Source organism: Rhododendron vialii, chromosome 3a (assembly GCF_030253575.1).
Source record: "Rhododendron vialii isolate Sample 1 chromosome 3a, ASM3025357v1".
In the NCBI taxonomy this organism is placed as follows: Eukaryota; Viridiplantae; Streptophyta; class Magnoliopsida; order Ericales; family Ericaceae; genus Rhododendron; species Rhododendron vialii.
In genome coordinates, this window is record NC_080559.1 from 22,215,578 (window position 1) to 22,236,475 (window position 20,898).

The 20,898-nt window shown below is 35.7% G+C and overlaps 2 protein-coding genes across 2 annotated transcripts in view; one reads left to right on the forward strand and one right to left on the reverse strand.

Moving 5' to 3' along the window:
- The window catches only part of LOC131320459 (CASP-like protein 5B2), an 85,836-nt gene that overhangs the window by 46,811 nt on the left and 18,127 nt on the right, over nucleotides 1-20,898 (reverse strand). The window lies entirely within an intron of this gene.
- On the forward strand, nucleotides 10,549-13,230 carry LOC131321220 (uncharacterized). The gene is made up of 4 exons (XM_058352222.1): nucleotides 10,549-10,828; nucleotides 10,972-11,231; nucleotides 11,329-11,826; nucleotides 11,971-13,230. The coding sequence occupies exons 1-4, from the start codon at nucleotides 10,549-10,551 to the stop codon at nucleotides 13,228-13,230; spliced, it is 2,298 nt and encodes a 765-aa protein (XP_058208205.1).

Below are 20,898 nucleotides of genomic sequence, written 5' to 3' on the forward strand. Positions count from 1 at the left end.
GATACATTCAACTTTGCTTTAGTATTTAGGCTTGAATTCTGTGACAAAGTTGGATGTTTCATAAACATCCTTACCGTTATTCTATTGAGCTTATTTTATATAGGGACCCTAAACATAATGTTTTAAACAAAATGAGCGGCTCGGATCATTTTTTTAAGACTCGAAATGGGCCCAAATTGAATTTGTACTTGAAGGTACAGATTTTCAATCTGTGTGAATAGCAAAGCTCAAAATTGATTCTAGCTACTCATTTTTTTTCTTAAATATTCTTTCATGCGGTCTTGTTAAAAGATCATATCAATAAGATATAAGGAAGGGCTTTTCAGAATTCGCAGAGTGAACTACTCAATTGCGCCCTACAAATTATGAAAAAAACTCTAACCGATATCAAATTGAGCTAATTTTTAGAAAATATTTTTAAAAAAATGAGTGATCCGAAATATCTTTAAGGGACCCGATGAGGGCTCCAAAAAAATCTATGTAGGATCTATGTTGCATTATCTGTGCTGATAGCACAACTCTGAAAAGCATAGTGCTAAGAGCATCCGCAATGTAATAATCAAAATTGGATAATCAAAAGTTGCCACATCATCTTTTGGTTATCCATTTAAGACATTGCTAAGGTTAGCAATGTGGAGGTCCACAATGTAATAATCAAAATTGGATAACCAAAACTTGCCACATCACCTTTTTAAACTACAAAATTCTAAAAACAAAATTTTTTTACAATAATTTGAATACTCTTTTTGAAAAAAAAAGAAGGTTTTTTTTAAGAAAATAGTTTAGTGAATTTTATTTTTAAATAGTTTTTTTTTTCAAAAAGAACACAGTTTTAAAAAAGCAGTTTTTTTTTTTTGATAAACTGTTAGAAACCGTTTTTTCTTTTAAAAACAGTTTTTGTGTAAAAACAAAAAAGTTTTTGTAAATACTTTTTTTTAAGTTTCTAAAAATAATAGTTTTTAAAAATAATTTTCTGGAAACATTGTTGAGGGAGAGAAAGAAGATGGCAGAGAGAGAAGGTTCTTATGTAATAATGTGTGTACTTGATTGAAAAAATATAGAGACCATTAGATTTGATTATTGGCAAAAAGTTGCTAGTTTTAATTATTCAAAGGCCAAGATTTGATGAATTGCTAAGAGATTGTTAAGTTTGATTATTACAATATGAGCACTTTTTTGAGTAAACATTGCTAACTTTAGCAACCTTTTAATTTTGATTATTACATTGTGGATGCTCTAAGGAACCAACCAAAATCATACCGACCATGAACTAATGGGTACTCGGGGCCCACTTCAGTTCTGCTCGAATGATTTGAGTCGCTCAATAATTTTTTTAAAAACTGAGTGGGTCCATATAAATCAGCTCAATTCAATATGTGTAGGTGGCGGTGCTCAAATCATGGTCAGTATAATTTTGGTCGTCCTCAATAAACGGGTTCGAATGAAAATCTCCATTTATATAGGTTGCTAGGGAAAAGGAAAATATTAAAAAGAAAATGATAGGTATATGTAGTCGATGGACACACAAACCAATTTATAACTAGAACCATGTCAAATGGTTTAAAGGGGTGCTCAGCCATCCACAATTTGGAGTATGTTTTAAGAATGTAGAATGGAAAATTTGAAAAGCACATCATCCTTTAAATACTTTTACAAAATTCTAATTATTATGCAAAGTCCTAGAACCTATAATTCACATACCAAACTCTAAAAATTAATGGAAAATGGTAACAAGTTGTTTACCTATTTTTCCCTTATTCGAAACTCAACAGAGATTTCGGGAAACAAAGTCAACAACACAAATAAGGACAATGCGGCTTGCCTCCAAAGCCGAACCCATAGTTTCATGCCGTATTTCATAACTTCATCGGATATGAAGTGGCAATAGAATCAAATGTGAATTGATATCAAGAACAATAATCGAAGATTAACAAAAGAGATTTTTTCATTAACCTTCAACAGAGTGTCAACACATAAAAGAAAATCGTTGATGCAAAGCATATCAATCTTCAAGAACAAAATCGATACATAGGATTCTAAGTTACTCCTACCCCTAAGACATTATTGAAAGACAAATAAAGATAGATGTTTGATTTGTTGGAGAGAGAATATTGCAATGAAACCCAAAGAGGCTATTTATAGGAAAACCAAATGGGTAAGAAATAACTTTCTATCTTCTTCAATACTCTTCATTCTTCTTTGCTTCCAGTTGTCCAAATAAATTCTCTTCAACTTCCAAACAGAAAATTACCTTTGCGTCTAGAAAACCAAGACTTAATTCAATTTTTTGGACCGGCCAGTCAATTACCCAACTTCCAAATGTGTTAGAGCATGCCAAGTGTCATGCTCGTGTAATAAAAAAATGGCAATAATAATAGAAATACATTAACTAGTTATATTATTAATACGATTTAATAATAATAATAATAATAATAATAATAATAATAATAAAATAGGAAACATTCTCATAATTGTCATATTGTTGTCGATATCGGCATGCGGTATTATATATGGTGTAAACACTAGCTCATTGGGCGTTGGATAATAATAAAAAGTTGTATTGAAATTTGTAAAAAAATGCATATATATCCACCAAAGTAAATTGATATATGATGAAAGTTGAATTAGATCTCTAATTGTTTTTCCTTTTTATGTGTATTATTCCGTACCCAATAAGTTCACATTCGTGTCAAAAAAAAAAGTTCACATTAGTCGGATATTTGAATTTGAGCGGATGGCAACAATATTTCTTTTAGTAATATATAGCTAACTGATCTAAAAGTGGAGTGATAGGCTAGTGGTAGGTACTATCACTCCCAATATTAATTAACTATAACTAAAATTACTGATTTTAGCCGAGAAAAAAGAAAGCTAATTGAACGGCTGAGGGGCCCTATCCAATTGGGCTTAAGTTGAAAGTGAGCCCAATTGAAGGAGTTCAAATTAAAAACGCTGTAAAGTAGGCCAAGATGGATTGAAAAGTTTGCAAGTCGAGTCGATCAACTGATGCTCTCACATCTCATCTCTTGGTATAGCCTATAGTATAGGCCCTTTTAATCGAAACAACCTGGAAATGCCCCAACGGCCATTAACCATAACAACGACTAAAATAGTTTTCATTTAAGGGATGGACGTAGCAAAATAATTTTCAGTGGAGGTACTTTAATTTTTTGAATTTTTTAGCCATAAGGCCAAAACATGTTTAGGTCATGCACTTTCATAGGATTTGGGTGCACTTTCCAATTATAGAATTTTAGTGGGTTAGGCAATTTTAAAGAGTACCTTAGGGTTTTAGGCACTTTCATAGACACATTTGTCCTTTTGTTTGATTGCAAAAAGTGCTTGTCCTTGAGCTCAAAAAAATATAAATATGATAAATTTTTGGCTAAGTATCCCAAATTTCAACCAGCCACCCAATTAAAATATTTTCAAAGTTTTTTATTGTTTGCTTTTTCTTAGCAACAAACAGTTATCAGAGGAAGCATCTCCAAACACTTCAGGAGGGGTAAGCAACCGAAATGGGTACAATAAGATTTCGTGGTACGTGATATTTTGTGTGTGCGTGTGTGTTTGTGTTTTTTTTTTTTTCTCTAATACTCAAGATGTCCAGAACCAATTTACACATACGTCTGTTAAGGTTATTTTCAGATCATGGGTTTATGCAGAGACGGAAGAGGGGAAAAAATGGAAGACTTATGAAGCTAATTTTATTTTTTCGGTTTTCTTAATTTGCTTGCTTTTGTCATGCCCCACCAATGCTACATTCAAACACATGCAGTCTTTCTGTTTCTCATAGTTGATATTACTGTTTCCAGTACTTTCCAGCTGTATGAGTTTGTTTGGTAAAGATTTTGAAGAAGACTTTTGGAATAATAAGTAGAGAGAGTTGAGAGATGAAAACCGTGTTGAGACGAGTTGGTACTCAGAGGCCAAAACACTGAAAAAAGTTGGTCCTGACTTTTTTCAATTGTACTCAATCAAGAAATGGCCGGAACTCTTCACAGAAATTTCCTCCTTTTTGTAGGCATATAGGAAGCATCCTAACCTTTTTTAATCGTACTCAATTATCTATATAAGCAACCGACCCTTTTGTAGAGGAGATCACTCTTTCATGTATACGACAGAAAATTTTAATATTGAGGTATTTGTATTTAATTTTTTTAGTAAAAACATAGAAGTGCAGACCCATATAATTTGGTGCCAAATAAATAATAAAAAAAAAACTCGTAATAAGAGACATGGGATAACGATGGCCGTCACTACTTGTCTAGCACAAAAGGTTACAAAATACACGTCTCACCCAATTATAATATCAGATATTCAAAATGTGTTCCACAGACTGAAATAAGTAATTATTTTTAAATAAATACTTATTTTTTAAATTAAAGATGATACATTATAAAATAATAATTTATTTCATAAAATGAAAAATAAATACTTAAAAAATAATGACCTTAGCTGAACCGGCCTCGAATGGCAAAAGAAATAAAAGGAGAAGAATATATAGGGGAACATCCAATTAATTTAGTACTGGCCGGATGCAACCCCCTGGGTTGCTTCGGAAGTCGTTGTCAACGATTTTCCGGCATGTGAGTGGTTGAGTAAAAACAGACACATTATAGTCCCAGCAGCTGGAAAGACCATAACAAGATACTAGTCCGTATCTCAATTGGGTTCTTTTGCATGATAGTACAACTGTTTAGAAGTGAATGAATAAACCTGTTGTTATTCTATTTTATTTTTTTATATCTCGAATGAATAAAAACCTGTTGAAGATGAAAAACAAAAACAGCTGGCTTGGGACGGGTTTATTTTATTTTATTTTTTATATAAGCGGCTTGTGACGGTTTTGATGTATATATAATACTACGGAGTATGATATATAGAGTACATCACTTGGAAAAAAACCCTTTAATTTGGGGCTAACTAGAATGAAAATAGCCTTTTTTTTTTTTTTTTGCCATACAATACGATTTTAATATTACTACGAGGGTCAATCTCCTATTTATTAGAGTCAAATCATAAACCTCACGTTTCAGAAAAGCTAGCGCTATACGATCATTGGGTGAAACCCCAAGATCGACTAATGAACGTGGCTGCTAGGCTGTAAGCCTGTAAACCTGATTAAAAAGTACAGTAGTACGTACTATATTGATGAACAGTAGTCAAAACTTTTGCATAGATTTTGGGTCGTTACTGGGACTGGATCACAGCATGCTTTTAATTAGATTTTATTTTCTGTAACTAGATGGATCGTAAGGAACAGGGAATGCCCTCCTCAATAAAGTCAGAGAGGCTATTTCTTAATAGTGACAAATCAATCAAACGGTTTGTTTTTTGTCTTGAAAAGATCAAAGTTTATTTTTCCTTTTATACCAATTTTCATTGATCTTTCTTTTTTCCTTTTATATCAATTTTCAAGAAACGTGTACCTTAGAATGAGGAAGAAATTTACGTTGGAAAGTGAAAATGAAAGAAAATGGAGTAAAAGAAAATAAAAAAAATGAAACTATGTGTTTGATTAAAATGAACTTCTGCATGCAATAATTTTGTAACAAAATGCTTATAGTTACTAACTTACCCTTAATATACAATATGGATCCTGGTAGGAAAATAAATATATAAGCATAATGGAAAGTGTCAAATATAAGAGCTAATAACTTCCGCAACAAAATAAAATTTTCATGTACATTTAGCAAAAAAGTGAAAGCTATATAACTATGCTTAAATGAGTGGTACAATAAAATTTACTTCTTGCACTTTCTACCATTTTCATACTAATGAAACAACAAAGAAGTCTATTTTTTCTCTTTCTTACGTTTTTTTTATTATCATTTTCACTCTAATTAATCAAATGGACCCTTAGAGTAAATTAAGTATTAATCTCTCTTTTTTCTTTTACCATTGTGGGTCGCACACAGTGGTGTAGCAAAAAATTCAAAACCCTTAACCGAACAAGGTAAATGTAGAGAGAAATAGAATACAAATTGAAAATAGGGATAATGATTGGAAGGAGATAGAGAGAAAAATGAGAGTAATGATTAAAGAGAAATAGGATAATGATTAGAATCCAAAATTCAAAACCCTTAACCGAACAAGGTAAATGTGACTCTACCCCCAAGAGCACAAATTAATTTTTTCTTGTTTGGAGGTGGTATGCCATAATTTTTAAGATATTATTTACTCCTTCTGTCACACTTTAAATGTCCCCTGCTAGAATTTATGCATTTTCAAACCCTAAAAAATGGAGTATGTTTTTACATATATTTTTTAATTTTCTTACACCAAATTACATAGGAGATATTTAAAGAGGGACGAATGAAGTATAACTAAAAAACAAACGAACCAAGATCCGGGAGGACCAACGAGCTTCTAGCTCAATGTTATTGCTCAAAGGCTCCCTTAATGGAGGCTAGGGTTCAAGCCTCATAAGGGGTGCTTTCCCTTTCCCTAGAGTTAGGGCTGGTAAATGAACAAAACTACTTGAGTTTGAGCTCGTGTTCGTTCGTTAAAAGCTTGTTCAAGATTGGTTAGTTACATAAACAAACCAAACTTAAACATTTTTTAAAAGCTCATTAAGGTTTCAAGTCAAGGTTGAACAAGCTACTACTCCGCTCATTCGGCTTATTATATATAAAAAAATTAAATTACTTAAGATCGGCTCATGTGGCAAGATTAAAGCTTGTTTGAGATCAGCTTGTCTAAAAAACAATCTAAGCTCGAACATAATTTTAAAACTCGTTAAGTTATCAAACCAAACTTGATCAATTACCTGTTTTCTCATTTGACTTGTTTATCATTCTATTTGTACCATAACTGAGAATTCCTTTTTACCCGTGGATTGGGCGACACGTGGCAAGGGTAAATATGGGTAAATAAAAGAATAGAATGGACTCACCTTAATAATTTAGAATGGAAGTAAATCGATGATGAAACTATAAAAAGTCTTGTCCGTCGATTGGCCTACACGTGGCGCATTCCTATGACCCTTTGGACCGTCGATCAGGTGACAAGTGTCAAAAGGAATTAAGTCCCATGTTTCCGCGATTAAAGAGGATGTTAACCGCAATTAACAAAACAGTTTTCTTGACGTGGGCATGATCGGCAGTTGGAGAAGGTTCTTCATCAGAATTCAAGGGAGTTTTTCAACTGCTACTTTGGAGGGAAGATTTGAATTCAAATTCAGGGAGGCCTATTTAAGTACAAGTTAGTAGCAGTTTCAACACACACAAACAACGCCAATCAGGCCTTTATCTTTTCTTTTCTAGGAGTAGAGTTAACTTGTAATTGCTCACTCAATCATCTCGATTGATTGTTCTTCTACTTTGAGGGTTAATAAAGTCCATTTTGTTAATCTTCTTCCATACTTCATCCACTTCATTGTTTGTTTCCAAAGAAGTCCTGAAATACGGCAAGGAACCAAACTCCACTTTTCACACCCACATTCCAGCAAGCTTACGATACAATCTCCCGTCGATTCTCCGTCGATTGGAGAGAAAACAAGAATTTTGGTAACAATTTTGGCGCTAGAAGGAGGGCCCATTACTAATTTGGAAGTGAGTAATGGCACCAAAGACTAGGAATCAATTGCCAACAGATGGCAACAATGACAACAATTCTGCCAATGCTAATGGTGGAAGTGATGCAAATGGAATCAATACTATGAATCCGGACCAGAGGAGTCCAGAGGGTGGCCAACCAAATGGTCCAGAGATCGAGTCATTTGATTAGGGTCCAACAATTTGCAAGAGTTTTAAATGATCCAGAAAGTGAAGTAGCCAAAACTTTGATGGCTATATTTAAGGCAGCAGTGGCACGAAATCAACCAACGGTGGAAGTCCCAGTTAACGTAAACGTTAACCCTGGACAGACCAGTGGATATACCAACCGTAGTACTGAAGTACCTTCTACACAGGTATTTGATAATCCAACTTTTGAAACTGTTTTTACTGGTATGAATAGAGTCCCAAATAATATTAGCAATGGTCAAAATCAGAGCTTTTATCAAAGTATACCAACTACTGTTTCTATGGGAACAGAGACTGGAAATATTGGAAATAATGCCCATGGAGGGCAAAATATTTATGCAAACATTTTTAGGAATGATAACAGGAACATTCCAAATATGAATAATGGTGATCCAAATCTTTATGGGTACGATCCACCAAACATAAGAAGACAAGATTATCCATATGGGTATGATATTAGACCTGAAATCCTTTTTCCTCCAAATCAAACTGGAAGGATTCAGGAGCCTTATTTAAGAGCTCAACTCATGAATATTATGCAAGACATGTATGGTCCTGGATTATGAAGAATTGAAAAACCTATGTTTAAGAAACCGTATCCAAATTGGGTTGATAATGTGCCTTTTCCTAGGCATTATAGAATTCCAGATTTAGTTCTTTTCAATGGAGAGGAAAATCAGTCGACCATAGAGCATGTTGGAAGATTTTGCCTACAATAGGTGAAGCAGATTTGGATGAGGCTCTAAAATTAAAGTTGTTTCCTCATTCTCTTACTAGAACTGCTTTTTCTTGGTTTATTAGTCTGCCTCCAAATTCTGTTCATTCTTGGAGAGAAATGGAAGAACAGTTTCATACTCAATTCTTTAGGCATGCACCAGAAATTTCAGTAGCAGACTTGGCTAAAATCAAACAAAAGCCTTCAGAGTCTGTTGAACAATATATGAACAGATTCAAAAAGATTAGGAATCAGTGTCATTTTTACATCCCCGAGTCTGAAAATAGTGAAGATAGCCCAAGAAGGGCTAGATTATGATTTTAAGAAACACTTTACTGGAACTGAATTTAGAGATTTATTTGATTTTACTTCCAAAGCCATAGGATATGAGGCTATTCTTATGGAAGGGGAATACAGGAAAAGTAAATCGCTTGGTACATATTACCAAGATATAGAGGGGGACGTAGAGATTGATGTTGCCCAAGTGATTGGAAAAACACCAATTGTATGTGACACTTTAACAAAGGCTGAGAAGCCTGTGAATATGCCTTCATCTCATCCAAATAGGAGAAATCAAGCAAATTTTAGACAATACTCATTTGATTTGTCCAAAGCTGATCAACTATTTGATGAACTAATTAATCAAAAGTTCTTAACTTTGTCACCAGGGCATATGATTCCTCCTGAAAAGGATAGAAAAGGAAAAGATTACTGTAAGTGGCATAATTCTTTTAGACACAATACTAACAATTGTGTTACATTTCGAAATTGTGTGCAGGACCTAATCCAGAAGGGCCTGTTACAGTATGCTAAGGGAAATAAAGAAGTGATGGGTATTGATATTGATCCTTTTCCTTTGGTGGAAGTCAATATGGTGACTGCCAGATTGAAGAAAGGGAAAATGGCATCTCAAATTGAAAGAAGGATTCAAGAAGAAGAAGAAATTATGGAAGGAGAAGAGGAAGTTCAAGTGAGGCAGAAATTTGAGAATTATTTCTGTTTGAGATGTGATGAGGAGATCAAGAAAGGGGAAGAGATTATTGCAGAAAAAGAGTACAATGGTACCTATGCTAAAGGTTCCATTAGATTCAATACTATGGAAAGTAGTGATTTGCAAATTTATATAGGTCCAAAGTTGATTTTTGAAGGTGAAGACCCTGGGATTTTTATACCTTCTGAATCACTCAAATGGTACGGGGAAGATGATGGACCATTCTTATTTAAAGGATATCCTGTGATTCCAGCACTACCTGGGAAACCAGATGCAAGTCTAATTTATCCACCTTCATTTATGAATGGAAGGGGAAGAGGTTTTTACCCAAGGGGTGTAAGATCAAAGGGAAGAATGCCTTTTGTCAGAGGTGGATATCAAGGAAGGATGGTAATTCCACCAAATATCGAGCATCATGGGTGGGCTACAGTGAGACATCCTAAATTCCTAAATGTAAGGGAATTCGAGCCCATCACCAACACTCAGAAAAGGAGGTTACAAAGGAAGATTTCAGAAAAAGAAAGGAGAGACCAACAGATAACGATGGATTCAACACAGTGGCCAGAAATAAAGGCCAAAACAGTTCTAAATCAGGTAGCCCCCATGGTTTGGACTAGGGAGTCAACTATATCAGTTTCAACAATGCCTAAACAAAAAGCAAAGGAGGTAGAAAAAACCTGGGGGGCAAACAATCAAACCAACCATTACTCAAAGGCTTGGGTGGCAAAACTCAAGTTCTTCCCCTGCTCTATCGATTAAGGAGCAAAAGGTGGAATTCAAGAAGAGCTTAAAGAAGAAGATGGAAGAATTTCAACAAGTATTGTTAGAAGATGATGAAGATGATTATCTTTTGTCAGTTAACAGTTCAGATATGATGAAAGAAGATTTCAAAGATGACAAGAATGAAGTAGACTCTCAAAAGTCTACCACCTTTGGCCAAGCACTGAATACAATCCAATTCGGGTCAGTTTCCCTTACTAGAGTTCATTGCAACATGATTTTAGTTTTGCCAAAAACTTTCCAGGCAAAACCTAATCAGCCCACGAGTTTAGAAGGGGATGTTGAAGACAAAACAGATGCTATAGTGAAAATAAATGAGCAAAAAGAAGTCTATTCAAATTGAGAAAGACACAAAAGAAAAAGTTGTGATTGTCTTGAGGACTCCTGTAGATGCTTTGGTCAGGCATTTAAAGCCATTATATATTATGGTTCATATCAATGGGCAACCTATTAATAAGGTTTTGATTGATAATGGAGCTATAGTAAACATCTTGCCTTCGAAAATGATGAAGATTTTGAACAAAAATGAGTCAGATTTGATCCCAACAGAAGTGACAGTTGGAAATTTTGCAGGAGGATGTTCACCTGCTAAAGGTGTGATTTCTTTGCAATTACAAATTGGAAACAGAAAGATGAACACTACTTTCTTTGTTATTGATTCTTCCTCCAATTATAATGCCTTGTTAGGCAGAGATTGGATTCACATAAACGGTTGTGTTCCCTCTTCTTTACATCAGGCATTAATAAAGAGGTCGACGGAATGGAAATTTTCTGGGCAGATAAACATCCATTCAAAGCAGATACCAACAACGTGGAGGCAGGTCTATATGATGAAGACTTATGGCCAATCAAGTTTGACGGTTCAGAAGTGAAGTCGATAGGGGTAAGCCTTACTGAAAGCCAATTCCTTAAATACATTACATATGGTTTTAAGGAAATAAGTGGAGATTTTGTTAGACCTAACATGATACTAAGGTTTAGTGGTTCTAAATCAAAGGTTTCCCATGATTATTGACAATCTGAGCCATGTAAATGAAGAGTTAGCTACTTTAAAAGCTATTTTTAAGAGATTATTTTCTTTCATTGTATCTAAGAAATTAGAGGCTGATGAGCCTATTTCTTGTAATTGGGCAGACTGTGTAGTAGATGATAGTCCTTTGACTTTTAAGGAATTGACTATGGAAGATCTTGAAGCTGCTCCTGCTAAACTTGATGATTATAAAGCAGAAGTAAAAGATCCTTTAGAGGATTTTAATGTAGGAACAGAGGAAAATCCTAGAATTCTTCATATATGTGCTGCTTTACCTGATGAAATGAAGGATTGTTTGAAGTACTTGTTGTTTGAATTCAAAGATTGTTTTGCTTGGGATTATCCTGATATGCCTGGTTTGAACAGATCATTGGTTGAACACAAAATTCCTATTAAAGAGGACTTTGTTCCATATCAACAAATTCCAAGACAGATGACACCTGAAGTTCAAAAAGAAGTAAAGAAAGAAATAGAACGATTATTTAAGGCCAAATTTATTAGGCCTGTTAAATATGTTGAATGGATTTCAAATATTGTTCCTGTAATTAAGAAAAATGGTAAGGTAAGAATATGCATCGATTTTAGAAATTTAAATACAGCATCACCAAAAGATGAGTATCACATGCCTGTTGTAGACCATTTAGTGGATGCAACCGCAGGCCATCGATTTCTTTCTTTTATGGATGGTTATTCTGGATAAAACCAGATATTTATTGCAGAAGAAGATACACACAAAACTGCATTTAGATGTCCAGGATATATTGGATTGTTTGAATGGATTGTTATGGCATTTGGATTAAAAAATGCAGGGGCGACTTATCGGAGAACAATGAATGTGATTTTTCATGACCTAATTGGAAGGTTTATGGAAGTTTACATTGATGACATAGTAGTAAAATCACATACATTTGATGAGCATGTAGACTACTTAAGGCAAGTCTTGATGAGGATGAGACAATACAAGTTGAAAATGAATGCAATGAAATGCGCTTTTGGAGTTACTGCTGGAAATTTTTTGGGATTTCTGGTTCATAAGAAAGGGATTGAGGTTGATAAAGATAAGGCAAAAGCTATAATAGAAGCACAGCCTCCAACAAATAAACAAGAACTCCAACAGTTTTTGGGACAGGTAAATTTTTTCAAGAGATTTATTTCCAATTTATCTGGAAAAACTCTTGCTTTTTTCCCACTTTTGAAGTTAAAGTCTCAGAAAGATTTTAAATGGAAAAAAGAACATCAGAAGGCTTTTGAGTTTTTGAAGCAATCATTGGTCAGGCCTCCTATTCTGATGCCACCAATAATTGGAAAACCTTTAAAATTATATATCTCAGCAGGACACCAATCGATTGGTTGTCTTTTGGCTCAAGATAATGAAAATGGTCATGAACAAGCCATTTATTATCTTAGTAAGAGATTAAATGAATGTGAGATAAAATATAAGCCTATTGAAAAGTTATGCTTAACATTATACTTTTCTGCCATCAAGTTAAGATGTTACATGTTACCGTCGACGGTACATGTAATTGCACAGACAGATATCATTAAATATATCTTAACAAGGCCCATATTAAGAGGCAAACAAGGAAAATGGTTGTTATCTTTAATAGAATATGATTTACAGTACGTGCCTCAAAAAGCAGTAAAAGGGCAAGTTTTAGCTGATTTCGTAGCTAATCATCCTAACATGTTAATGGAAAAGGATGAATTTGAGATACATATGATTGAAATGAAACCATGGAAATTGTCATTCGACGGCTCTAAAACTGACAGAGGGGTTGGAGCAGGCATAGTTTTTACATTTCCGAAAGGGGAATTTTTACAGTTCTCTTTCCAGTTAGATGAAAGCAGGATTTTAACCAATAATCAAGCTGAGTATGAAGCTTTGATTATCGGTTTAGAGATTGCAAAAGAATTGAATATTAGATATTTAAATGTTATGGGGGACTCACAATTGGTGATTCGATAGATAACAGGTGAATATAAGTGCAATCATCCTTTATTAGAATTACAACTACAGAAAGTTAAAATTCTGGTATCATATTTTGATGAAGTACAATTGCAACATGTCTATAGATTAGAAAATGGTGATGCTAATCAAATGGCACAAATTGCTTCTGAAATCAGGATTCCAGAAGGGCAAAATGAAAAATTAATAAAAGTCCAGAAGAGATTATTGCCTTTCTCTATAGAAAGAGATAGGAATGATTTTGATATTATGGAAATAAGTTTGGTTGATGATTGGAGGGTTCCAATAAGAAAATTCCTAGAGAATCCGAGGGAGAAAACAGATAGCAATATAAAGCAAAGGGCCGTTAACTATGTTATAATGGGCAATGATTTGTTTAGAAAATCTTCAGATGAAGTATTATTGCTGTGCATTGCTAAATCCCAAACAATGACAGTTATGGGAGAAGTTCATGAAGGAACTTGTGGTTCTCATCAATCTGGAGAGAAAATGAAATGGTTACTTAAAAGATACGACTATTTTTGGCCAACAATAAGGAAAGATTGCATCTCTTATGCTAAGGGATGTCAAAAATGTCGGCAATATGGACCTATTCAAAGGGTTCCAGCTTTTCCTTTACAATCAATTGTTAAACCATGGCCTTTCAGGGGGTGGGCAATTGATATGATTGGAGAAATAATTCCTCACTCATCTCAACAACATGAGTATGTAATGGTAGCTACAGATTATTTTACGAAATGGACAGAAGCTATCCCATTGAAGAGTGTAGCACAGAAACAGGTAATTGATTTCATTGAAGAATATATTTTCTATCGATTTGGTATTCCTGAAACAATTACGGTAGACCAGGCATCTGTGTTCAATGGTCACGAAGTAATGACTTATGTTAATTCATATGGAGTAAAAGTCTTGAATTCTTCTCCTTATTATGCCCAAGCAAATGGGCAAGTGGAATCTACTAATAAAATTATCAAGAATACTCTGTCTAAGATGATAACTGACAATCCAAGAGAATGGCATAATTTACTGCCAAAAGTGTTATGGGCTTATAGGACTTCAAAAAGGGAAAGCACAAGAGCTACACCATATGAGTTAGTATATGGCCAAGCTGCAGTATTACCCGTTGAAATTAATATTACATCTCATAGAGTTGCTAGGCATTATGGCCCAAATAATGTTGATTTCGAGAAAGCAATGTATAAAGAGTTAGATGGACTAGAGGAATCCAGAATAGATGCTTTAAATAATATACAAGCACAAAAGAAAAATCTAGAGAGAGTTTATAATAAAAGAGTCCATGAAAAATCATTTGCAAAAGGCGATTTGGTTTGGAAGGCAATTTTGCCTTTAGATAAGAAAAGGAAAAGATATTTTGGTAAATGGTCTCCAAACTGGGAGGGACCATTTCGTGTATTAAAAGTACTAAGAGGCGGAGCTTATCAGTTAGAATCTATTCTTGGAAATGTTCATGAAAGAACAATCAATGGAAAGTATTTAAAGACATATTTTCCATCTCCTTGGGAGTTACTCGACAGATAAAAGCCTTAATCGACGGACAGGTAATTCATACCTAAACAGATCATCATTGAAAGCCTATAAACTTAGGCTTACTTTTCATTCAACATAAAACAAGTGACATTTCCTGCTTACAAAAGGAAGTAAACATAATATTTCCTATTTTAGAAAGGAAACAGAACATAGATAAAATCTAACTAATGCCTATAAATTTAGGCATTGACGGGCATTTAGGCATTGACGGGCACAACAGGGTTACCATTAGCATCAATTCGAATGATTTCGAAATAATGTGGGAAACTCCAAGTAACAAAAACATGAAATTTTTCCCAAGCATAGGTTAGGAATGCATGCTCTTTGTCCTTAACCATTGCCCCTGCATCCATCTTTATCTTCTTATCTACTAATGGCCTCATGGCCATTACACTCTTTTCAGCTTGAGCCAAGAGATGGGCTCTCTTGTGGTTTTTCTTCCGAAGCCAGTTCCGATGTTTTTTGAACAGAGTTTTTGAGGAGTTCGATGGTAGCTCCCAGTTGGAGTGATCTAGGTCTAATACTTTGTTGTGAAGTTTAACCACTGTTTCATGTTGAACTTCATAATTAACCCAAAAGGGATCATAGTAAGCAGCAGTGCTGATCTTCATCCAAAGCCTTATAAGAGGCAGTGCAGATTTAAACCCATGAAGGTGGGTAGTAATGAGGCTACTCTCATAAAATTGGAGGGTTTCACATGCCCACAGGAAGTTCAAACATGGGACATGTTCTTCCAGAATGTGAATGTCCAGAAAGGCAAAAGCAGCCAGTAGCTCTTTGGCTGTATTTTCATCAGAATCTCTATAAATCGAATACCCTACATGGGCTTGAGATAGTGGGGGATTATACCTTAATTTCTCCAATTCTTGAAACCAATCAGGATTCTCAGGAAGAGGAGAGATGTCAGGCTGATCATCAGAAAAGCCATCAGGAAAACATGGCTTTCTCACCATTTCTTTCCAATAAACTTGTTGATTTCTTGCCCTCTCGAAAAGGGATTCGTGATTTTCCAAGCTGGGCTTGCCACCTGCCTCTGCCAGTTGAAATGGCATTGGCCTATATGGCATAGAAAGTAGTGAATCCAATAACATTGCCATTGGTTCCTCTCTGACCCAAGGGAATTGATAGCTGACTTTGACGTGTGAGCGTCGAAGACTTGAGTTGGGGTACAGAGGAGGATTCTCCATTCTTACAACTACCCTTTCAGTGGGAGGTTTAATACTCTAACTGGATGGAGGATTGGATGGCAAAGGATCATCCCAGCCAGAAATGGCCGTAATAGGAGAAAGTGGACGATCGACGGCATCAAAAGAAGACGAGGGGGTGTTTAGATCGATGTCCATGGTGTCAATTTGACTATGAGCAGAAAAATCACGAAAAGTGAGAAGTCAATTGAGAATAAAAGAGGATTGATGTGCAACCATCCCACAAAAGTTTAATTTATAAAAGAAAAGATTAACAACGGTTCAGTTTCTGAGCAGTTAATCAAAGCAGTTATTACGCATGATCATCCCCACTATCAGGAAGTGGAGGAGAAAACGGTTGGTGTTTCCCATGGAATGTCATTGGTTTATCCCATCGATAAAGAAGTTAATATGTAGCCACGATTTATATCCATTATTAAGAAACGGAATAATCGGTTAATGGTTTTATGATTTCCTATGAAGTGACCCTATCAATAAGGTTGTTTCAAATGCAAAGAGGAAAACAGGCAAGGTTTGGATTTCCCTATCGATTCTGGACAGGAGTTATTCAGAGATCCTTGTAATTTTGAGAAAATACAGGAATAAGATAAGCATACTCAAAATTTCATACAAATGTTCTTAAAACAAAAGCTATAAAAGCCTGAAAAGTAGGCTAAACATTGCAAGGAAGTAAAAGATACAACTAAAAGATGCCTGAAATATATAGGCCAAAATTATAGTTGTACTATACAGACTAATTAATGGTTCTTGGACTTAACTTCCAAGAACAACTTGGAAAAATAGCTCCACTTGCTATTTGTAGCATTGTATTTTTCCTGATATTTCAAAAAGTCGGCGTTGGCCATTGTAATGATGGCTTTAGTCCCTTGCTCATCATAGGAGATCTTGGATAATTTATGACTGATCAACTCCTTCCGTGCTAATAGAACTTTCTGTTGGTCATCAAGTTGACTCAAACGGGCAAGAAGGGCAGCCTTTTCATCTTCAATTTGCTGTAATTCATCCTTCAGCTGATGTATATTGCTCCCCATTGTGTCCAATTTGGTTGAAATGGCTGCAAATTAATTGAGAGTATCCTGTTTGTTCTTCATTTCTTTCTGACAATAGGCTGCTACTGTCAAACTCTCATTTACAATTGAACCAAACTCCTTAAGTTTGATTTGCTCAGATAATGGGAAAACCTTCTTAGATACCAAATGATTCATACAGCTAGTAAAAGCTGTAGTGTGATCAGTGGCAATTTCTAATAAAGGAAGCTCAAGCAGCTCAAAAAAGGTTTTCATCTCATCTTTTGTCTCTTCACTAAGCTCAGAGGAAGGTGGAGGAGTCAAAGATTCAGAAAACTCAGAAATGGACCTTGAATAGAATTCAGAATATCTCTTAGTTTTAGTCAACATAAGGTCCAAGTCAGAGGTTGGTAAATTGGCTGTCAAATCTGTATCAGCCCTATCAACAAATGAAGGAGAAACTATTGGGGTAGTGGGTTTGATGGTCAAATCTGGGGTATTGATTTCCATTTTAGTCTGTGGCTGCTCTGGGACTTCAGTAGCTTCAATCGATGTTTCCATAGGCTCTGACATCATTTCTCCTTGAATAGGAGAATGAATTTCTGATTGATCAACAAGAGGCTCCGGCACTCTTTCTCCTTGAGCAAGAGAATGGATTTCTGGTTGCTCAACACTAAAAGTCTCCTCTTCTACAAGGGGTTCAATTTCTAGAGTCATAGGAGAATTAGGTACTGAACTCAGAATGAGCTCAGTAATAGGATCAAATGGTAAAACCTCTGGAAAAGCTGAATTGTCTCCCATGTCAGAAATTTTGGCACCTTCATCCGAAATTGATGCTGGACATTTAAAGGTGAAAGGGTATTAAATGAGAGATCAAGTTTATTGACAAAAGAGGAATTGACAGGAGTTAACAGCTTTATAATCGAACCTTTGTCTTTTTCACCTTCATCATCTGATTGAGGTGCCAGGTGAAGTTTTCTTCTTGTTTTCTAAATGTAAAAGAAAAGAAATGAATCAATAAAGGACTGATACATGATATCTAAAGTCCAATAAATTAGCAGAAAAAATGAGATTCTTACCCTTTTAAATGTTACCAATATCTTTGAGTCTTCAGCTATTTCTGACAGACTTGTTTGTCGATCGGGTAAGTTAAGTCCTTTCATTGCATCTGCCATAAGTGGGGGATCTCACAATGTACCCTGGACTTGAGAGCTCCTGGTTTTTTTCTTAGATGGAGGTAAAATCTCAGGTTGCTTCCCTTTATCTTCACCTCTTGGACCTCTTGGTTTAGAGACAGGAACCTTCTTAGAAACTGAATGTATGAGAAATCATTAGTAAGATTATAACCATCGTGATTACTAAGTGAGGGATGATTTCATAAACATAATTGAGGATACCTGGCAAGGAATCTTCAGGGTCAAGTCTCAAAAGACAGTTACTCAATTCTTTGTTGAATATGGTAGGCTTGATACAATCCCAAAACAGCTTAAATTCTGAAGTGAAAGAAGGATCGGCCACAAAACTCGCAAGTTGGAAATTGGCCTTGATACCTTGAAATTGACCAATTAGTTCCGTAATCAAGGAAGTTTGAGTTACATTTGGCTTTGTTTTGGCCAAATCCTTAATCCTTGGATGAGTATGAGGGACACGGATTCCCTGCGCCAAGCCAAACTGTCTAGCACACTGATTTGGCATATAAACTTCGAAACTACAGTTGGAGAAGCGTGTAGTTGATGGAGAGAATCCTATCGACAGGAACCTCGAGATCAAGATACTAGCCCAAAATTCATTGACCGTTTGAGCTGGAACTAGAAATTTGAGGATGGGTTCTATCCTTTGTGATGCTGAGTAATGGCAGTCCTTAAAGGGGAGCCAATTAGGTAATTCTTCAAAAACAGGGCTATAAAAAGCCTTGAAGTACCTCTTAAAAGATGAGTCCTCATGTTTGGGTTCATGGGCTAAAAAGTATTCCGCATAGCTCAAGCATTCTCCCCCATCTTTCCTCTTCGGATAATAACTCGTGGGCTTAAGAAATGGAAAATAGGCATACAGCCATGCTTGAAGAATCCAGAAGGGACCACCACAATTACAGGTGATTTTATTCTGTGTGAATGTCTACAATCCTTTATACAATGTCCCTAGCACAAAGGGAGCTAATGCAAGCTTTGCATCTTGAGCTAAGCAAATGGGTACGCGAAAATATTCCTTGGTAATCTTCAAACCAGACACACATAGCACATATTTGTTGAGCCAATACAAGTAAAATGCTGATTTTTCAGTAAATGATGGCTCTCTGAGATCAAAAGTATAAAAAATGAATATAAAATATGCATAACTCCATGAGTTATCAGAGACCTCAAACGGTGGATCACAAGGTTGATGATCCAAGGCAGCATTAACTTCTGCACCCATACTCGATAGGCCAGTCAAATGAATGATGTCCAAAACGGTGAGACTCACGGGGCCATTTGGAAAAACAAAAGCGTTGGATGAAACAGACCAAAAACAAGCAGCAGCAGCAATCAAATTAGGGTTAAATTCAAAGGCCTGTGTAGATAGGTCTATAGCTTCATAAATTCCCATTGCGTGCCACGAGAGATGTAAGTATCTCTTCATACGATCAACCCACTTTGTCCAAGATGGGAACACAGTGGGCCATGATCGAATTGTTCCTCTGGTATTCCAACCAGTACGATGGAGACCTGGGAGCGAAAGGAGCAAAGGTTCGTTGAAATTCACTGGATAATATGTCGGTAGAGAGTCAGGGGAGTTTGGAGAGTAAATAGGACCCAATATGAATTTGGAGGGGTAATTGACTACAGAAATAAAATAAAGAGGTAACTGAGGTGCCTCCCTTAGGCATTGAGGGTACCTTGGAAGATAGGTCTCTGTTGGGGTTTCAGTTTTCTGAGAACTCGATTCTTTCTTCTTAGTTGACCGATGAGTCGATGACTTGGAAGAAGCTTTGGAAGCCATCGCTTTGCTTTGAAGAGCTTTTCTGGGCGCCTTCGATTCCGGAGTTGATGGTTTGTAACGGTGCCCTAAATTTTTATAAAAGAAAGGGTATATATACGTTGGGAGAACCCCGTGTGTTAATCACGCCTTTTGAAAAAGGTAAAGGAATTATTTTTTCGAGTTAAATGATTTTAACTCAAACAAATAAGGGAGGCATTGTTTGTACTATAACTGAGAATTCCTTTTTACCCGTCGATTGGGCGACACGTGGCAATGGTAAATATGGGCAAATAAAAGAATAGAATGGACTCACCTTAATAATTTAGAATGGAAGTAAATCGATGATGAAACTATAAAAAGTCTTGTCCGTCGATTGGCCTACACGTGGCGCATTCCTATGACCCTTTGGACCGTCGATCAGGTGACAGGTGTCAAAAGGAATTAAGTCCCATGTTTCCACGATTAAAGAGGATGTTAACCGCAATTTACAAAACAGTTTTCCTGACGTGGGCATGATCGGCAGTTGGAGAAGGTTCTTCATCAGAATTCGAGGGAGTTTTTCAACTGCTACTTTGGAGGGAAGATTTGACTTCAAATTCAGGGAGGCCTATTTAAGTACAAGTTAGTAGCAGTTTCAACACACACAAACAACGCCAATCAGGCCTTTATCTTTTCTTTTCTAGGAGTAGAGTTAACTTGTAATTGCTCACTCAATCATCTCGATTGATTGTTCTTCTACTTTGGAGGTTAATAAAGTCAATTTTGTTAATCTTCTTCTATACTTCATCCATTTCATTGTTTGTTTCCAAAAAAGTCCTGAAATACAGCAAGGAACCAAACTCCACTTTTTACACCCACATTCCAGCAAACTTACGATACAATCTCCCGTCGATTCTCCGTCGATTGGAGAGAAAACAAGAATTTTGGTAACACATCCCTACCAAAAGGTGGTT